We start from the raw sequence: 17,342 nt of genomic DNA on the forward strand, positions 1-17,342 counted from the left end.
TTAAAAATAAATTTAAAAAATCAAACAAAAATAAAGTAGATACTTTTATTTAGTTTTTAAAAAAGAAATACATGCATAAACAAACATGCATTTGGTATTAGCTATCTACTGCTGTGTAACAAGTTACCCCAAAACTTTGTGGCTTAAAACAACAAACATTTATTATCACATATTTCCTGTGATCAGGAGTCCCAGTGGCCTAGTCGGGCCCTCCAGGCTCAGGGTCTGTTACAAAGATGTCATCAAGCTGTCAGCTGAGAATGCAGTCACCTCATAGCTCCACTCTGGACTATCTGCTGTCAAGTTCCCTCAAGGCTTTGCTGGCAGGATTTAGTTCCTCACAGGCTGTTAGACTGATGGCCTCATTTCTTCACTGGTTTTTCGCTTGAGGCCTCCCTCAGCTTCTTGCCTCATGGGCCTCTCCACTGGGCTCCTCAGAGCGTGGCAGCTGACTTCATCCGAGCAAATAGGTGACAAGAGCTAGAAAACTCAAGAAGGATAAGAAGGAAACCAAAGTTTTTTGTTTTTTTTTTTAAAGAGAAGAACTTTATTCTTTATTAAGATACCATGCTAGAAGTTATGAAGAATTTCTGTTGGAACACATTTGGAAAATAGAGTAGCTTTAGTTTAATAACTTGCACTGCAGAGAAAATTGTTAAAGAAATTCATATCAAAGTCCAAGTATTAGTTCAATGTCCTGTATTTGATTCCATGATCTTCATAGGAAGGTCTTCTGCAATAGAATATGCTCCTATACAGCCGAGATATTTAAGGTTGCTTGATTTCCTTACCATTACTCCACTGCAAGCTTCTGGTGTAATCCCACATAGCAAGTCAGTCTTCATTGTAACAGGTCAGGACGGGCCTCGACCCCTTTTCCCCCGCGGCCTCTTTGTTGCTGGGCACATCCTCTCGCACCACGAGCGCCTCTAGCTGATCTGGGGCATCCTCTCTGAGAGTAAGCGGCTCTGCCGTGGGGAGAAGCAGCCCCGCGGGCTCGGGACAGAGCAGCCCCCCTCGCTGCTCTACCACCCCTTCCTCTAGCGCCGACCTGGAAATCTTTGTAGCCGTAGTAAGGGTCTTCATAGCCACCTCGGTGGTTATGGTAGTCATAGCCATAGTAATCGTAATAATCTTCATATCCATAATAATCGGGAGGGTATCCATAACCACCTCTACCTCCACGCCCTCGGCCTGGAGGGGGCATATGAGGTGGACCATAATAGTAGTAATCATCATACATTTGATTCTTTGCAGCTTGCCTCTGAGCTTTTCTTTCTTTCCTTTTCTGATCTGGTGGCTTAGCAAAAACAATTTCAATATTTTCTCCTTCCAAGTCTTTGCCATTCATTTCTTCCATAGCCTTGACAGCACCATCTCGTTCATTAAAATGAATGAAAGCATAATCTTTTAATTTCTTCACTCGTTCCAGTTTCCCAAACTAACTAAATGCCTTTTCTAAAATCTCTTTTGTTACAGTATTAGCCAGGTTGCATACAAACAGCACTTTTACCTTTGCCATAACCTCAGGATCGGGATCTTCTATAGGATCAGCCCATTCAACAGTTCCAACATTTCCCCAGACCTTGACTTTACCACTCATTAACCTACGTCTTGCCTGGGCAGCTGTTTTGTGATCTTCATATTCAAGGAAACAAAAGCCTCTGTTTTTTTTCTTGTCATCTGGTCTTCATTGCTGAGTGCTGGCTAGCTCCAGCTGTGGCAACCAGCAGCCACTTTCTAGCTGGGGTGTGTGGGCTTATTGCAGTGGCTTCTCTTATTGTGGAGCATGGGCTTAGCTGCTCCAAGGCATGTGGGATCTTCTGAGACCAAGGATCAAAGGAACCAAAGATCAAACCTGCATTTCCCATGCACTGCAAGGCAGATTCTTAACCACTGGACCACCAGGGAAGCCCTGCACATATTCTTTACTGCAGTGATTTCTCATATGGAGGGAAATATACTCCTACAAGTGGAATTGCTGGGTCAAAGGGTATGTTCCCTTCACATTTTGATAACTATGGCCAAATGGCCATCCCAACCCCAAAGCAGAGGAATTGTCTACTTCTCCACAGCTTCTTAAGGCATTGTTCACAAGTTTTAATGAACAAAAGGGAAATCGTAGGAGAAAAACTAAAAATCAAAGTCTAATAAGAGAAACAAATTGGAGTCATTAATTTTTAGTAACTAACAGTAGAACATTGGATAATTTGATTTGGATTTACCGGGGTATTGTCCTAATATAATATGTAAACAAGATTAAGGACTCTTGAGTTTAGGCCACAGTGCACCTGCTGATCATTTCTGGCTCTTGTCACCACAATCTTAAGTAACACCTCCCTGTCTGATATTTGTGTGGGTCACTCAGCAGTTAATTTCTTAGATTTCAGCCTCATTTGAGGACATGGCATTCATGAATATCAAGTCGAGTTTATACTGAATAATTATTTACTTTGGAAACGTTATACTTTCTGGCCATTTTGGTCTTTTCTATGGATGTTTCAAGCATTAGAAAGACAGGGAATGTTGGGGTCAAGAAATCTTAGAACCCAGATACAGCTCTCCTCCAATTCTCTTCCAAGTTCTGGAATCCCTTCTACAATCAACTTCTCTCTGTTTTCATAGGGGAATACTTATTCTATTAAGGTAGATTATTCCATCAGTAAACAGCTCTAGAGGTTAAAAAGTATTTCATATATTGAGTTGAAATCAGAAACCTGATAGGGGAAAAGTCTTTGCTCCTTGTAGATGGCTCCCTTAGCTTCCTTCAGTCTGCTCTGCTCCAGGCCAATGACTTTATTCATTCCTTCTTCCCAGGAGCTGATTTCCAGATGTGCCGCCACACTGATTGCTTTCCTCTGAACACACTCCTAAGATTCAAAAAGATGTCAAACATGAGGGCACCCACACTGCCAGTCTTCCTGCTGATCCCACTTGATAGTAGGTGCACTTTGCAGACTGCTGAGTGAGATCAGGGATACTGACAAGGAGCTGTTGTGAACTCAGGAACGCTCTGACAGTGTTCATAGCAGCATCATTCACAATAGCCAAAAGCTGGAAGTAACCCATATGTTTATCAATGGATGAACAGATAAATTGTGCTATAGACATACAAGGGACTATTATTCAGCCTTAAAAAGGAAGGAAATTCTGACACATGCCACATCATAGCTATAGCACAGAAGATATGCTAAGTGAAATAAGCCAGTCATGAAGGGACCAACGCCATATGATTTCACTTCTATGAGATATTTAGAGTAGTCAGCTTTAGAGAGATAAGACTCCCCTGGTGCTATAGTGGATGAGAATCATCTGCCTACCAATGCAGGTGACAAAGGTTCGGCCCCTGGTCTGGGAAGATTCCACATGCTGTGAGCAACTAAGCCCGTGTACCCTAACTACTGAGTCTACACTCCCTAGAGGATAGAGCTGGGCTCTGCAACAAGAGAAGCCACTGCAATGAGAAGCCCACACACTGAGGCTAGAGAGTAGCCCCAGCTCTTCACAACTAAAGAAAGCCCATGCAAGGCAACGAAGACCCAGTGCAACCAAAAATAAATTAATAACTAATTTAAAAAATTTATAGACACATAAAATAGAATGGTAGCTTTCTGGGGCTGGGGGAAGGAGAGGTGGGAAGTTAGTGTTGAATGGGCATAGTTTCTGTTTGGGAAGATGAAGAAATTCTGGAGATGGATGGTGGTGTGAGTTTGTACAACAGTATGATTGTATTTAGTGCCACTAAGCTGTACACTGAAAATGGTTAACATGGCAAATTGCATGTTATGTGTATTTTTCCACAATAAATCAAACTGTATCCTATCAATCACTGTTGCATCTCCAAACATCTGAAAAAAATAATTGTGTATATGTCTAAGATCAATTATTCATATACTCTGCAGTTAGTTTTGGCTCTCTGTTCCGACCTTGACCTGAAGACTTCATTCATCCCACTGTAAGCCTCTGGGAGCCATGTGTATCATGCGGCTCTATTTCCCTGGATGCAGCTGCCTAGACCAAGACTGAGCAGCTAACTTGAGTTGGAATACTAAGAGACTCTCAGCTGAGATTTTGGAATTTGGTGTCAGCAACTTTTTTGTTCGTCTCTGTGTAGGGCAAGAGGATATATATTTGAGAGCATGAGGTACCATCTTCCATGTTCACTTATTCAATAAATGTTCATTGTTTGCCTATAGGTGCCAGGCACAGTAACAGGGGCTAGGATTCAGCCCCATTCCTGCCCTCCTTGAGAAGCAGGACAAGTTGGACTGAAAAGATATTACCTCTAATGTCATCTCTAATAGATTTTTGTTCTCTCTTAGATTTTGTGAGCTCCTCCCCACTTGATGAACATCACAGAATACCATGGTTTTGTCACGTTTAACTTCCCCCGCTACATTTTGTTAGCACATATATTTTTTTCAGCACCAAAGCTAGCACACTTGTTCAATGAAAGCTTGGTTGATAGTGACAGGATGTTAGGAGGATTTTTAATTGAGCACCAAGACCACTCAGAGAAGTTCCATGTATGTTCACAGAACACCTATGAAGAATAGTGTGAGAGAGAGAGTGTGTGTGTGTGTGTGTGTGTGTGTGTGCTCAGTCGTGACCGACTCTTTGCCACCCTGTAGACTGTAGCCCACCAGGCTCCTCTCTCCATGGTATTCTCCAGGCAAGAATATTGGAGTGGGTTGCCATTTCCTTCTCCGGGTGATCTTCCTAACGAAGGATAGTGGATGTTTTTATTTACTAGATGCAGCAGTGCCACCATGTGGCACAATAGTAAGTGATGTTTGCAGTCCATTGAGCCTGTCTGTAGAAATTACACACTTTTTGGCAGGGGTTGGGGGCGGAGTTGGAGAGGTGAGTATTCTGTGTGGCTTGCACGAATCTCAGTTCCCCGACCAGGGATTGAACCCAGGCCTCTGCAGTGAAAGTGCTGAATCCTAACCACTAGACCAACAGGAAACTCCCAAAATTACACAATTCTCAAAAAGAATTTTTTAGATTGAGGAAGGAGATTTGTATTATTTCAAAATCTCCACAGGATGGGAGACTTTTCGGTCTGCTTAAAATTAGCAAAATTTGCATTTTCTTAAATTGAGACAGGACTGTGCTAAGGTCTCCATCCTGCTCTCTGAGAGCCTCTAGTAACTCCTAGCAGTTAGCCCCAGAGGTGACCTTTTAAGAGTAGGACAGATACCCTGAAAGTTCTGTAGATTCTTTAATGAGGTCTTCCCTGACTCCTTTTATGCAGTACCAAGCCTATATGTTCCTAAAAAACCACCTCTGCTGTGGATTTTTTTCATCAGCAAAGAGTCATTGAATGCCTGCATGTGCTTTTTCTGTTCTAGGCATGACAGATGCAGCAGTGAACAAATCAGACTAAAACTTCAGACTCTTCGCTTGTTATACTTGTTGTGACACACCTGTCTCCATTATGCCCTGTAAGTCCTTTGACAACAGAGATCTGTCACATCCTATTTCACTGGAACCACACCTTCAGCCCATTTAATTCCCCAGGAACAATTTCAGAACTCAACTGCTTCAAGAAGACTGTATTTATTGGGACCATGTCAGTTTTCTGGTAGGATCAAATCTGTGCCTGTCAGCCAGGGACAAAATACAAACACAGAAAGTTCATTTTAGATTCTATGGTAGACTGAATAATAGCCCTCTGAAGATGTCCACATTCTGATTCCCAGAAACTGTGGATCTTTTGTGGATGTGATTAATTTAAGGCTTTTGAGATGGCAGATTGTTGGGGTGGGCCCAATGTAACCACAAGGATCCTTGCAAGAGGGAGGTGGCAGAGTTGGAGAGAAGACTGTAAAGATGGAAACAGATGTCAGAGAGGAGAGAGGTTGCTAAGCTATTGGCTTTGAAGATGGAGAGGAGGCCACAAGTCAGGCAATGTAGGTGAACTCTAGAGACTGGAAAAATGCAAGGAAATGGATTCTCCTCTCGGAGACATAAAGGAGACAGGTGTGTCACAACAAGTACAATAAGCAAAGAGTCTGAAGTTTTAGTCTGATTTGTTCACTGCTGCATCTGTCATGCCTAGAACAGAGTAAGCACATGCACCCATTCAATGACTATTGAACCTCAAAAATGAACACAGGCCTGCCGCCACATTTTAGACTTCTGACTTCAGAAGTAGAAGATAATACATTCGTGTTGCTATAAGCTGCTAACTTTGAGGTAACTTCCGGCAGTAACAGGAAGCTGATATAGACTTCTGTCTTCCTTTTAATCTGCCCACTTCTCCCTGGTGCACAGAGAAGGACATTTCTACTCTGTTCACTTATTTTCCCAAGTCATGGAGGTGTCCTGGTGTTTTTAACACAAGACTGTAACAGTGTTTCTGTAATAAGGTTGTCTGATCTTTGGCATATCCTCAGGGTCCCCAAGTCTTCTATGAGAATTTAAAATTCTGCATTTTCAGTTCCATGGTTGACTAAAAATTTAATATATAATTAATACATATTAATTAATAATTCAACTTACAACCCCAAAGTCAGCCTCATCTTTAGAAGAACGCTAAAAGCATTCTCATTAAAGTCAGGAACAATTCTGGGATATCCACTAGTACCACTCTTACTTAATGTTATTCTAGATTCACTGGCTAATGTCATTACACAAGAGAAAAACAAAAGATAGGGAGAAAAGTAGGACAAGGGGAGATAAACTCATAGTTATTTGCAAATGAGATGCCCCAAAGAAAAAGTGAAAAACTATACAAATAATAAAGGAATCCAGAAAAGTGGTGGGTACAACATTCATGCATAGTAATCAATATATAAAATTACCTAGGACATGAATCAATAATGGAAAAATATCCTATTTGCAGTAACGACAGAAAAAACTTAAAAGCAACTAAGAATTAGGGTAACAAGAAACGTGAAAAGTCAACATGAAGGAAACAGAACAAAACTTGAAAAAGAAGAAAGGTATGCCGTGTTCCTTAAGAGAAAGACTGACCATGATAGCACTGTGAAAATAGTCTTATGTGCTTAAGATCACAGCAGCTGGGTTTCTGTTATTGGCAACTAAATGAAATTGATCAGAGAAATAGTCTTGTTCTATTTTGTCTCCATAACTTCATTCTCCACCTAGCCTTTATATTACCTGGTGGGCCAAGCCAAACTCACCTTTGGACTGCCAGGATATGGGAAGTGAGTTCTCCCTAGGAGATGATGCCCTCTGCTCCTTGTCTGACTTGCCCCTAAGCACTTTCAGTCCTCTTTTGTCTCATACACGCACACACACACACACACACACACACATACACACACAGACTCAGGAATACCCATTTCCATAATACTCCTCTGGATTATCCTAGGTTTTACTATCTCATTGAAACAATAATTGCTACATAGTAGGAGTCCCTTGGACTACAAGGAGATCCAACCAGTCCATCCTAAAGGAGATCAGTCCTGGGTGTTCATTGGAAGGACTGATGCTGAAGCTGAAACTCCAGTACTTTGGCCACCTCATGCAAAGAGTTGACTCATTGGAAAAGACCCTGATGCTGGGAGGGATTGGGGGCAGGAGGAGAAGGGGATGCTGGATGGCATCACCAACTTGATGGGCATGAGTTTGAGTAAACTCCAGGAGTTGGTGATGGACAGGGAGGCCTGGCGTGCTGTGATTCATGGGGTCGCAAAGAATCAGACACGACTGAGCGACTGAACTGAACTGAACTGAAGGGTAATCTTCTCAGGATCATAGCTAAAATAACCATTTTATGATCTTCAACATGTCACCAGCCTATTCTTGGGTTATATGTTTTTTGGACCCCATTTTTATATACCTCTTACCTCTCTACATCTTGGGCATTGTAGTTTAAAAAAAATTCCACTTCTAGGGACTTCCCTGGTGGTCCAGTGGTTGAATCTTCAAACTTCCAATGCAAGGGTGTAGATTTGATCCCTGGTTGGGGAACTAAGGGCTTCCCTTGTGGCTCAGTTGGTAAAGAATCTGCCTGCAATGCAGGAGACCTGGGTTCGATCCCTGGTTTGGGAAGATCCCCTGGAGAAGGGAAAGGCTACCCACTCCAGTATTCTGGCCTGGAGAATTCCATGGACTATACAGTCCATGGGGTAGCAAAGAGTTGGACAGGACTGAGCGACTTTCACTTTCACACTTTGGGGAACTAAGATCCTACATGCTGCATGCTGCACAGCACAGCCAAGAAAGTTAAAAAATAAAATGCTAAAAAGAGATGTTTGTTTTTAAAAAATTCCACTGCTAATCACTATTGTCAAAGGAATTTTAGATAGCATCAATAAGTACATTTCTTTTGGTACAGGAGTGGAGAAATGGGAGAAGCTGTTATTGTCACTGAAATCTTACTTGTCAGGCTAGCCTTGTGGGATGGGGTGGGGTGGTGGGATGGGATGGGGAGGTAGGAGGAGGGGAGCAGTGGGGACAGGCAATCAGGTTAATCACAAAGAATCTTCCATTTCACACAGACCACACCCACTTTGGAAGCTGTTATCTGACTACTCCTAGAAGTGGCTAGGCTCTCTCAGAAGAAAAGCTAAGTCGGATTTTTAGCTCTCCCTTCCTCCCTCCTTATTTTCTTTCTGCAGAGCCTGGCAGATGCTAGAAATTCAACAACTGCCAAATGAACACAAGGATAGGATTGTCCTTCCACCAGCCTATACCCTGAAGCCTAAAGAGCAGAAAGAAGCTGCTTAAAAATTCTCTAAGTGCCACCAAATAGGTAGGAGCAGTCCACTGGCACAAGAGAGAAGATGTTAGCTTTGGGGCAGTCATTTAAACAAATAATTCTAATTAAATTATATTTATTTATTTAGGGCTGTGCTGGGTCTTCGTTGCTGAGTGTGCTTTTTTCTAGCCGGGGAGTATAGGGGTTACTCTAGCTGTGGGGCACAGGCTTCTCATTGTGGGGGCTTTTCTTCTTCTGGAGCACAGGCTCTAGAGCACGTGGGCTTCAGTAGTTGCCTCGCTTGGACTCCAGAGCGCCGGCTGAATAGTTCTGTCCCTCAGGCTTAGCTGCTCCTCGGCATGTGGAATTTTCCTGGACTAAGGATTGAACCCAAGTCTCCTGTATAGGTAGGCACATTCTTTACCACTGAGCCACCGGGGAAGCCCTGGTAAGGTCTCTATCTTTCACTGTGTATATTGTGAAATGCTTTTGTTTCAGCCTCTCCACTTCACCTTTTTCTCTCCCTTGGGCTTAAAAGAAATTAAAACTTGTGTGTGTACAAAAGTCGCTCAGTCGTGTTCGACTCTTTGTGACCCCATGGGCTATACAGTCCATGGAATTCTCCAGGCCAGAACACTGACTGAAGTGGGTAGCCGTTCCCTTCTCCATGGGATCTTCCCAACTCAGGGATCAAACCAGGTCTCCCGCATTGCAGGCAGACTCTTTACCAACTGAGCCACCAGGGAAGCCCAAAACATTTGGGGAGGCCCTTAAAAATATACTGGCCCTAGGCACTTAGCCTTCTAAATCTAATGGGTAAGTCAGTTCACCTCGGTGCTGGGGGACTGACTGTTTAATTTTTTTTTTCCCTCTTCCTGAGGGTTAACCACAGAATATTATCTTTTTTTCCTCCTCTTCTCTGTATGTCCATTTTCTTTGAGTTGTTTTGTGTGTTTCAGCTGAATTTATTTTTTTTAATTTTTAAAAATATTTATTTTTGACTGTGCTGGGTCTTCATTGATGCTTGGGCATTTCTCTAGCTGTCATGTGCAGGTTTCTCACTTCAGGGGCTTCTCTCCTTGCAGAGTACAGGTTCTAGGGCGTGAAGGCTTCAGGAGTTGCAGCTCCTGGGTTCCAGAGCACACGCTATGTATTTGTGGCTCCCAGGTTTAGTTGTGGCTCACGTGGCATGTGAGATCTTTCTGGACCACAGATAGAACCCATGTCTTCTGTATTGGCAGGCAGATTCTTTACCACTGAACCCAGGAAAGCTCTGCTAAATGTTTTGATTATCACCTCGGCTGAGACTTACCACTGGACATGAGAAGTTCGAAAATGCATAGGCCTACAAGCAGGCCTGTGTGGGGCATTTGTCCATTGAGTGTGGTGAAGGCCGGGTGACCCCAGAGTCCCATGTTGCTCCCTCCCACTAGATTGTTCCCAGACTTGCCAGTTTTTCAAGAAAAACTGGAAATCTTGAGTAGAAAAAAGTCAAGTTTCCTATTAAAGCATGCTCAAAATTCAAAGAAAAAACCCTTCCTGCTTGAGCCAAACACAGCACCTCTGTGAACTGCATCTGGCACTACTTTATAGTCTCTGTCAAATGTAGCTGCAGGGAGAACCCTTAAAAACAGGTGTAAGAGTAGAGAACCGACACATCAGCAAGAATAGCATGGTTTTAGTGTGACTGTGAAAATACTAATTGCAGTAAATTATATAATTTTCTTACTATTTATGTGTAGTCACTTAGTAATAACTGTGGATCTAATTAACAATTTCTATTACATCTATAAACATGTTTGTATTTATATGTATGATATCTCATCCTCCTTCATTTGCAGTTTGAGTAAATGGGCCATAATTTTAAGACTTGTATGTTTGAAGGAAAACTGTTGTTAATCATGCTTTTGAGTTTTTAAGAGTGTACTTAATTAGGTCTTAATGAAGGCTTATGTTTAATTTCTAGTCAGGTCACATGTTTGACTTCCTTTGGGGCTTTACTGTATGAGAAAGAGAGAAGTCTATGTTCCTTTAAGTCTTTAGGAGTAAACATTTAATAAAGTAGGTGAAGTGAAAGTCGCTCAGTCGTTTCCGACTCTTTGTGACCCCAGGACTATACAGTCCGTGGAATTCTCCAGGCCAGAATATTGGAGGGGGTGGCTGTTCCCTTCTCCAGATCTTCCCAACCCAGGGACTGAACCCAGGTCTCCCGCACTGCAGGCGGATTCTTTACAGCTGAGCCACCAGGGAAGCCCCAACATTTAATAAAGGTGATTTTAATGTGAAATAGGACTTCAGGGGTTTAAGTGAAAAGCATGTACGTATTTACTTCATAGTGACAAAGTCGACCTGAAGTATTGCCAGAACATGACTAGGCAGGGACAAGCCCACACTTCTCCCTTCATCTCAGCTGATGATTTCACTTTCTAATCCTAGATTGTAAACAGACAATTAAGATCTAATGTGATGAGTAGCTTGAGTGGGAAACAGGTTCCCATGGAAACAGAAGCAGAGTCTCTTCCTTAGGCTTGGTGGGGGAGGGAGGTCTGTTAAGTCTTCCTGGAGAAAGTCTATCTCCCTTAAGAATATTAAAAAAAAAACTGATTAACCTTCAATTGGAGGCCACGATGAGGGTGGGGTGAGGGTGAGAAGTCTAGAATTAAAAATATCTGGGCTTGAAATTAAATTCAGTAGGACTGGAGGTTGCAAACCACCATTCTACTTCAGTATTTCGCAATGGAGCTTCCCGGGTGGCTCAGTGGTGAAGTTTGCCTGCCAATGGAGGAGACACCATTTGGCTCCCTGATCCAGGAAGATCCCACCTGCCACAACTACCGAGCCTGTGCTTGAGAGCCCAGGAACCGCGACTACTCAGCCCAGGTGCCACAGCTACAGAAGCCTGACTGCCCTAGAGCCTGTGTTTTGCAACAGAGGCCACTGCAATGAGAAACCTGAGCACAGGAACTAGAGAAAAACCCCTGCAAGGAAGACCCAGCACAGCCAAAAAAAAAAATAATTAAAAATTAAATATATAAAGATAGTCCATGATGGCCAAACTTACATAAAAGATATTTCGCACTTGTTACTTTCTGACCATTTCTTTTTTTTTTTTTTTTGCTTATTTGTTTACTACTTGTTCTACCCCCATCTGCTCACACAGAACAGGAGCCCTACCTAGCTTGCTGATTCCTCAGGGCTTGGCACACAGGACTGCTAGCCTTTCCATGTGTCAGATCACCACCACTCCAACCTCCCCTCTCTCTCCCCCAACACCATCCAGCAAACAAAATTCTCCTTCTTCTTCAGAGTTGGCTTAAATGCTTCCTTCTCTCTGAAACCTCCATCTCTTTACCCCATCCCCACCTTCAGAATTAATTCTTTCCGAGTTCCCACAGCTAGTGATCTTTCCTTGCAGCATTGGTTGAATTCTACAATGTCACTTTGCTGTTCCCTTCTCCCCTCTATTCCTCATTAAATCTTAAATTATATGAAGATAATGTTTTAGTCATCTGTGTAAGCCTCTGAACACTTCGTGCAGGCTTTTACACACAATAAATAGGTAAGTGTGTGTGAGTCGCTCAGTCATGTCCGACTCTTTGCGACCCCATGGACTGTAGCCTGCTAGGATCCTCTGTCCACGGAATTCTCCAGGCAAGAATACTGGAGTGGTTGCCATTCCCTTCTCCAGGGGATCTTCCTGACCCAGGGATCCAACCTGGGTCGCCTACATTGCAGGCAGATTCTTTACCGTCTGAGTCACAAGTAAAGCCCTTTATACACAATACGGGGCTCAAAAATATTTTGAATAAATGAATTCAGGAAGGCATGAACCCTTCTTCCTCTCTTCCCCAAGTGCTCAGAACAATATTTTATAACTTTAAAAAAATCTGACCACATCACAGCCCTACTTAACTCTGTTGAAGGATGCTCTTCGTCCTTGGAATAGAATTCTAACTCCCTAAGCACACTGGTTACCTCAGGGCTCGCTTGCTCCCATCCACTTCTCCAGGTCTAGTAAAACGTGACTGCACAACAGGGCTGTCCTGATTCACGCCACCAGACTTTTATTTCCACGACTCCCTCTGCCTGGACTGTCACTTCAGTTTTCCTTGCCTGGTTTGGCTCAGCAATTACCTTCTCAAGCAAGCTTTCCCTCTTGGACTACAGATCCTATTAAGAACTTAGGTGCTCCCCTCCATTTGTGATTAGAAACGAAAACAATATCAAACCGTAAAATGTAACTTTTAAAATGACAACTTACATGATGCTAGATTTAGAACACCGTCTATTTATAATTTTCCTTTCATTCACCCTCTCTCTGCAAGTCCCGGTTTTGACCCGAATAGTCTAACCCAAAACTCCACTGCCGGAGTCTCAGGTTGGGTCAAAGACTCCCCTCCTCTGCTTCCGGACACCACTCTCTTTAAAAGTAACTTGAACAGACTGTAAGTTTGCCTTCCCCAAGCACGGCGTGAGGGCCAGAGGTAGCACAGATACCATCTGCATCCCAGGAGAGCCGGACAAACCCAGCCCCGCCCCCTCCACCTCCCCGTCGGCTCCAGATTTATTTTCTGAGTTGAAGTAAAAGCTCCTCCCCCGCTGACCCTTCATTTCTTCTTTAACAAGTCTTTCCTTCCCCGCCCAGCACCTTTTGGGGTTGGAAAAGGAGAGAAGTAACAACCGGCCCGGAAAGGTAGTACAAAGATTCACTAAATTCTCCGGCCCTACAACAAAACCCGCCACGGACACGCCCCCAAATATTCAGTGGGCGGGCCCAGGAAATACTCAACACCGGAAGTCACGTGGAGCCGCTCTCCTTGATTTCCTCAAGTCGGCGGTCGACTATTCAGCCTTGCAGGCGCCTCTGGCGGGCTCCGCTGTGATCCAGCCTTTCGGTGCTCGACTCGCCCGTGCTGCTGCCGCCGCCGAAGGAGGGGCAAGGCTCAAGATGGCGGACAAAACGCCAGGCGGCTCTCAAAAGGCCAGTTCAAAGGTAATTTCTTAGAGGACTTCTTAAGTCAGTGGCTCTGTCACTGTCGTCTGGGGACTATAGACGCTTCTGGCCAGCGGGAGGAGATTGGGGTCGGGGTCCGTGTTCTGGTCGCGACGGTAGGCCGGGGCGCAGACGGACTGTGGTGCGCAGGTTGAGAGGCCTGGTGTCTTCCCTTAGTCCCAGCCTGGATTCGGCTCGAGACTGGGGGGGCCAGGGCCGGTGGCGTGAGAATTTTGGCCCGAGCTTAGCACTGGAGTGAAATCAGGGATTTAGATTAAAGTCTTAAATCCGGAAAACGCACCGGGGTATTTCAGCTTGTTGCGCTCTTCAGGCCGCCCGGCGGAGCCTAGGAGAGGCGGGAATCGCTTCCCCGAGCTTAAGTGTCTGCCTCCCTTTCCTCGGCTCTTTGGTTTTGGATCTCACACGCTTCCGGCCTACCCCGGTTTCCCTCACGTCCTCCGGGGAATAAATAATCTTTAGGGCCATCAGTTGTGAGGGGAGGACCAATAGTGAAGGGACGCGGGGTGGGAAGTGGAGTTCCCCTTTGCGGTGATGCATCGCCAAGGTTAACGCTACGCTCTACACGTGGTTTTACCTCACGTAAGAGGAAGTATATTTGGAGGGCTTATTTCCCAGGACTCCGGATCTTCCGCATCTTCTGGAAAGAGAACTTCCATAGACTCGGAAGCCACCTAAGATTAGTTAATTGCTTTAGAGTTTACAGGGAACCGTGTGCATGTATTGTGGAAACTACTGAGCTGTGAAAGTAGTTTAGCGTTAGTTAGGTTGTGATTAGCATCAGGTTCTAAGTTGCCATCTTGGACGGGTCCTTTAATCTGCTTTTTGCTTTGAATTTCTCATCTCCAACACGGTATTAAAAGTAATAGGTCCTGCCCGAAGTAGTTGTTAGGCTTTTTGATGCTGATCCGAGAAGTTGTATAATACTTAAAGGTTCTAAGGACTGTTACATCTTAGGTGTGTGTATGATTGCAAGTATGTTTTTAAGAAGTTACGTTTACAGTAGACGGAGCATGTCTGATGTTCAGTTTGTTCCAGGAAACGCAACCTGTTATATACTTGCTTCCTCAGTTTCTGTTAAATTGTAATCTTTATGCCGTTTGGTGAATGGTGTTTCTAATTAGTTCGTTATCGGTAATGGATTTTCCAGAGATTCTTCAGTTGTGTAGAAACTATGGTAGAGGGCTAGTTTTGGCTACTTTACATGCGGCGTTTATTTCTTGCTGTTTGTTGCCTCCCGAATACCTTTTCCCTTGGTGAGGAGGGAAATAGTTGAGTACATGATTTCCCACTTCCTCAGCCGACTCTGACAAAACCAGCCCAGGCCTGCTTACTCTTAAGGTACTGTTAGGAAAGCTAAGTGCGTGCTGAGTCGCTTCAGACTCTCTGCGATCCTATGGACCGTAGCCCGCCAGGCTCCTCTGTCTGTGGGATTCTCCAGGACATAATACTGGAGTGGGTTGCCATTTTCTCCTCCAGGGGATCTTACCGACACAGGGATCGAATCCGCCTCCCTTGTGTCTCCTTCATTGCAGGTGGGTTCTTTACCACTAGCGCCACCTGGGCAGGAAAGCTAGTGCATCCATAAAATTCACGGCATAAGCTTCATTATTTTTGTTTTTCAAAGTAATATTTTAAGTATCTTCTATTTGAGGTTTTGGATACATTGAAAACATTTTAATGTGTATGTTCAGGCTTCCTTCTCTAATAGTACTTCTCATGGTTGTGTGTGGCTATTCTCTATAAGTAAATTGTTAGATCTTCCAGTAATCTTTTCAGTTTATATTGCTTTTTAAAGTTTTTCTCTTTTTTTAATGTGGACCATGTTAAAAGTCTTTATTGAATTGTTTACAATATTGTTTTTGTTTCATATTTTGTTTTTTTGACCGTGAGGCATGTGGGATCTTAACTCCCTGACCAGGGATGGAACCCTCACCCCCTGCATTATTGGAAGGTGAAGTGTTAACCACTGGAATGCCAGGGAAGTCCCCTGTATTGCTTTAGATTATCATCAGTTGATGCTGTTAAGAGATTTTCTACCGATGTCATTAAAATATCTCAGGACTTGACGTGATTTGCTCCATTAATAGGGAGGGTGCATGTTATAGTAGAGAGATTATGAATTTTGCTAACAAGATAATTGGATTCAAATCCTGACTTGATAATAAATCTTTTGTGCTATCAAGGCAGATTGCTTAACTTTTTCAGCCTTAAATTTCCTTGTTTGTAATATGGATGTAATCTCATTTCTACAGGATGGATGTAAGAATTAAATAAGTGAATATCTATAACGTACATTAAAAAACTCACTTTCCTCTCCCCTTTTGTTCTTAGAGGAAACAAAAAGTACTTTTCAAAATGTCAGGATAAATTCTAAACCTGAGATTTAGAATCTGTCATCAGTTATCATAATGCTGCTTTTTATTTCTAACTCAGGTCTAGAATTTATTGGAGAGAGTATAAGATCATTTTGGTTTAATATTGCAGTATTTGGGATTTCTAGCCTTTGATCTCTGGTTTGATTTCCCTTCCTCTGGAGAGAGCAGATGAGTGACCTATTCTACCGCACAGATGGAGTGGACAGATTTTTCAGTTTCATGTTCATTCTTTGGTCATAAACTCCTGTTGATATGGGCTTGTCAATCATATTTCTAGACTCTGAGAAAAATGCTAATTTAAAAATATACAGGAAGATGTAATGTACAGCATGGCAACTGTAGTTAACACCGTGTGCATGCTATCTCAGTTCTGTCTCTGTGCGACCCCATGGACTGTAGCCCACCAGGCGCCTCTGTCTGTGGGATTGTCCAGGCAAGAATACTGCAGGAGGTTGCCATGCCCTTCTCCGGGAGATCTTCCCCACTCAGGGATTGAATGAACCCTGATCTCTTGCATCTCCTGTATTAGCAGGAGGATTCTTTACCACCGAACCACCGGGGAAGCCCATAGTTAACAGTTTTAAGTATTAACTTAAGTTTTAAGTTAAAAGCTGCTGACAGAGTAGATCTTGAAAGTTCTCATCACAGGAAGGAAAAAAAACTCTTGTAACTGTGTTTGATAATGGCTATTAACTAGACTTACTGTGGTGATCTTTTTGCAGTGTATACAAATACTGAGGCTTCCCTGGTGGCTCAGTGGTAAAGAATTCACCTGCCAATGCGGGAGACTTGGGGAATGCGGGAAGATTCCCTGGAGGAGGAAATGGCAACCCACTCCAGTATTATTTCCTGGAGAATCTCATGGACAGAGGAGGTCAAAAAGAGTTGAACATGACTTATAGCAACTAAACAACAACATACAAATAATGAATCATGTTGTAAACCTGAAATTAATGCAGTGTTGTATGTCAGTTATACCTCAGTAAAATAAATTTTAAAAATGTGTGACAGGAATTTTTGCTATTGACAGTGACGAAATTATTTGACCTGTCTTAATTACAAAATAAAGAGATTAAATTAGATATTCTCTACAGTTTCTTTTGGACTTCCCAGGTGGAGCTGGTGGTAAAGAATCCTCCTGCCAATGCAGGAGACACAAGAGATGCAGGTTTGATCCCTGGGTTGAAAAGATCCCCTGGAGGAGGAAATGGCAGTCCACTCCAGTATTTTTGCCTGGAGAATCCCGTGGACTGAGGAGTCTGGTGGGCTACAGTCCATA

General features: G+C 43.3%; 1 protein-coding gene and 1 pseudogene across 3 annotated transcripts in view; one reads left to right on the forward strand and one right to left on the reverse strand.

Moving 5' to 3' along the window:
- Nucleotides 1-603: 603 nt before the first annotated feature.
- Nucleotides 604-3,069, reverse strand: LOC133074124 (heterogeneous nuclear ribonucleoprotein Q-like; annotated as a pseudogene).
- A 10,397-nt stretch (nucleotides 3,070-13,466) lies between these two features.
- U2SURP (U2 snRNP associated SURP domain containing) overlaps nucleotides 13,467-17,342 on the forward strand; it is a 46,026-nt gene continuing 42,150 nt past the window's right edge. For all 3 annotated transcript variants that reach the window (XM_061167797.1, XM_061167799.1, XM_061167798.1), the window contains exon 1: nucleotides 13,467-13,667. In XM_061167797.1, coding sequence (XP_061023780.1) covers nucleotides 13,623-13,667 — 45 coding nt within the window. In that variant the 5' untranslated portion in view covers nucleotides 13,467-13,622. The remainder of the gene's footprint in view (nucleotides 13,668-17,342) is intronic.

Source organism: Dama dama, chromosome 19, assembly GCF_033118175.1.
Source record: "Dama dama isolate Ldn47 chromosome 19, ASM3311817v1, whole genome shotgun sequence".
Lineage (NCBI taxonomy): Eukaryota > Metazoa > Chordata > Mammalia > Artiodactyla > Cervidae > Dama > Dama dama.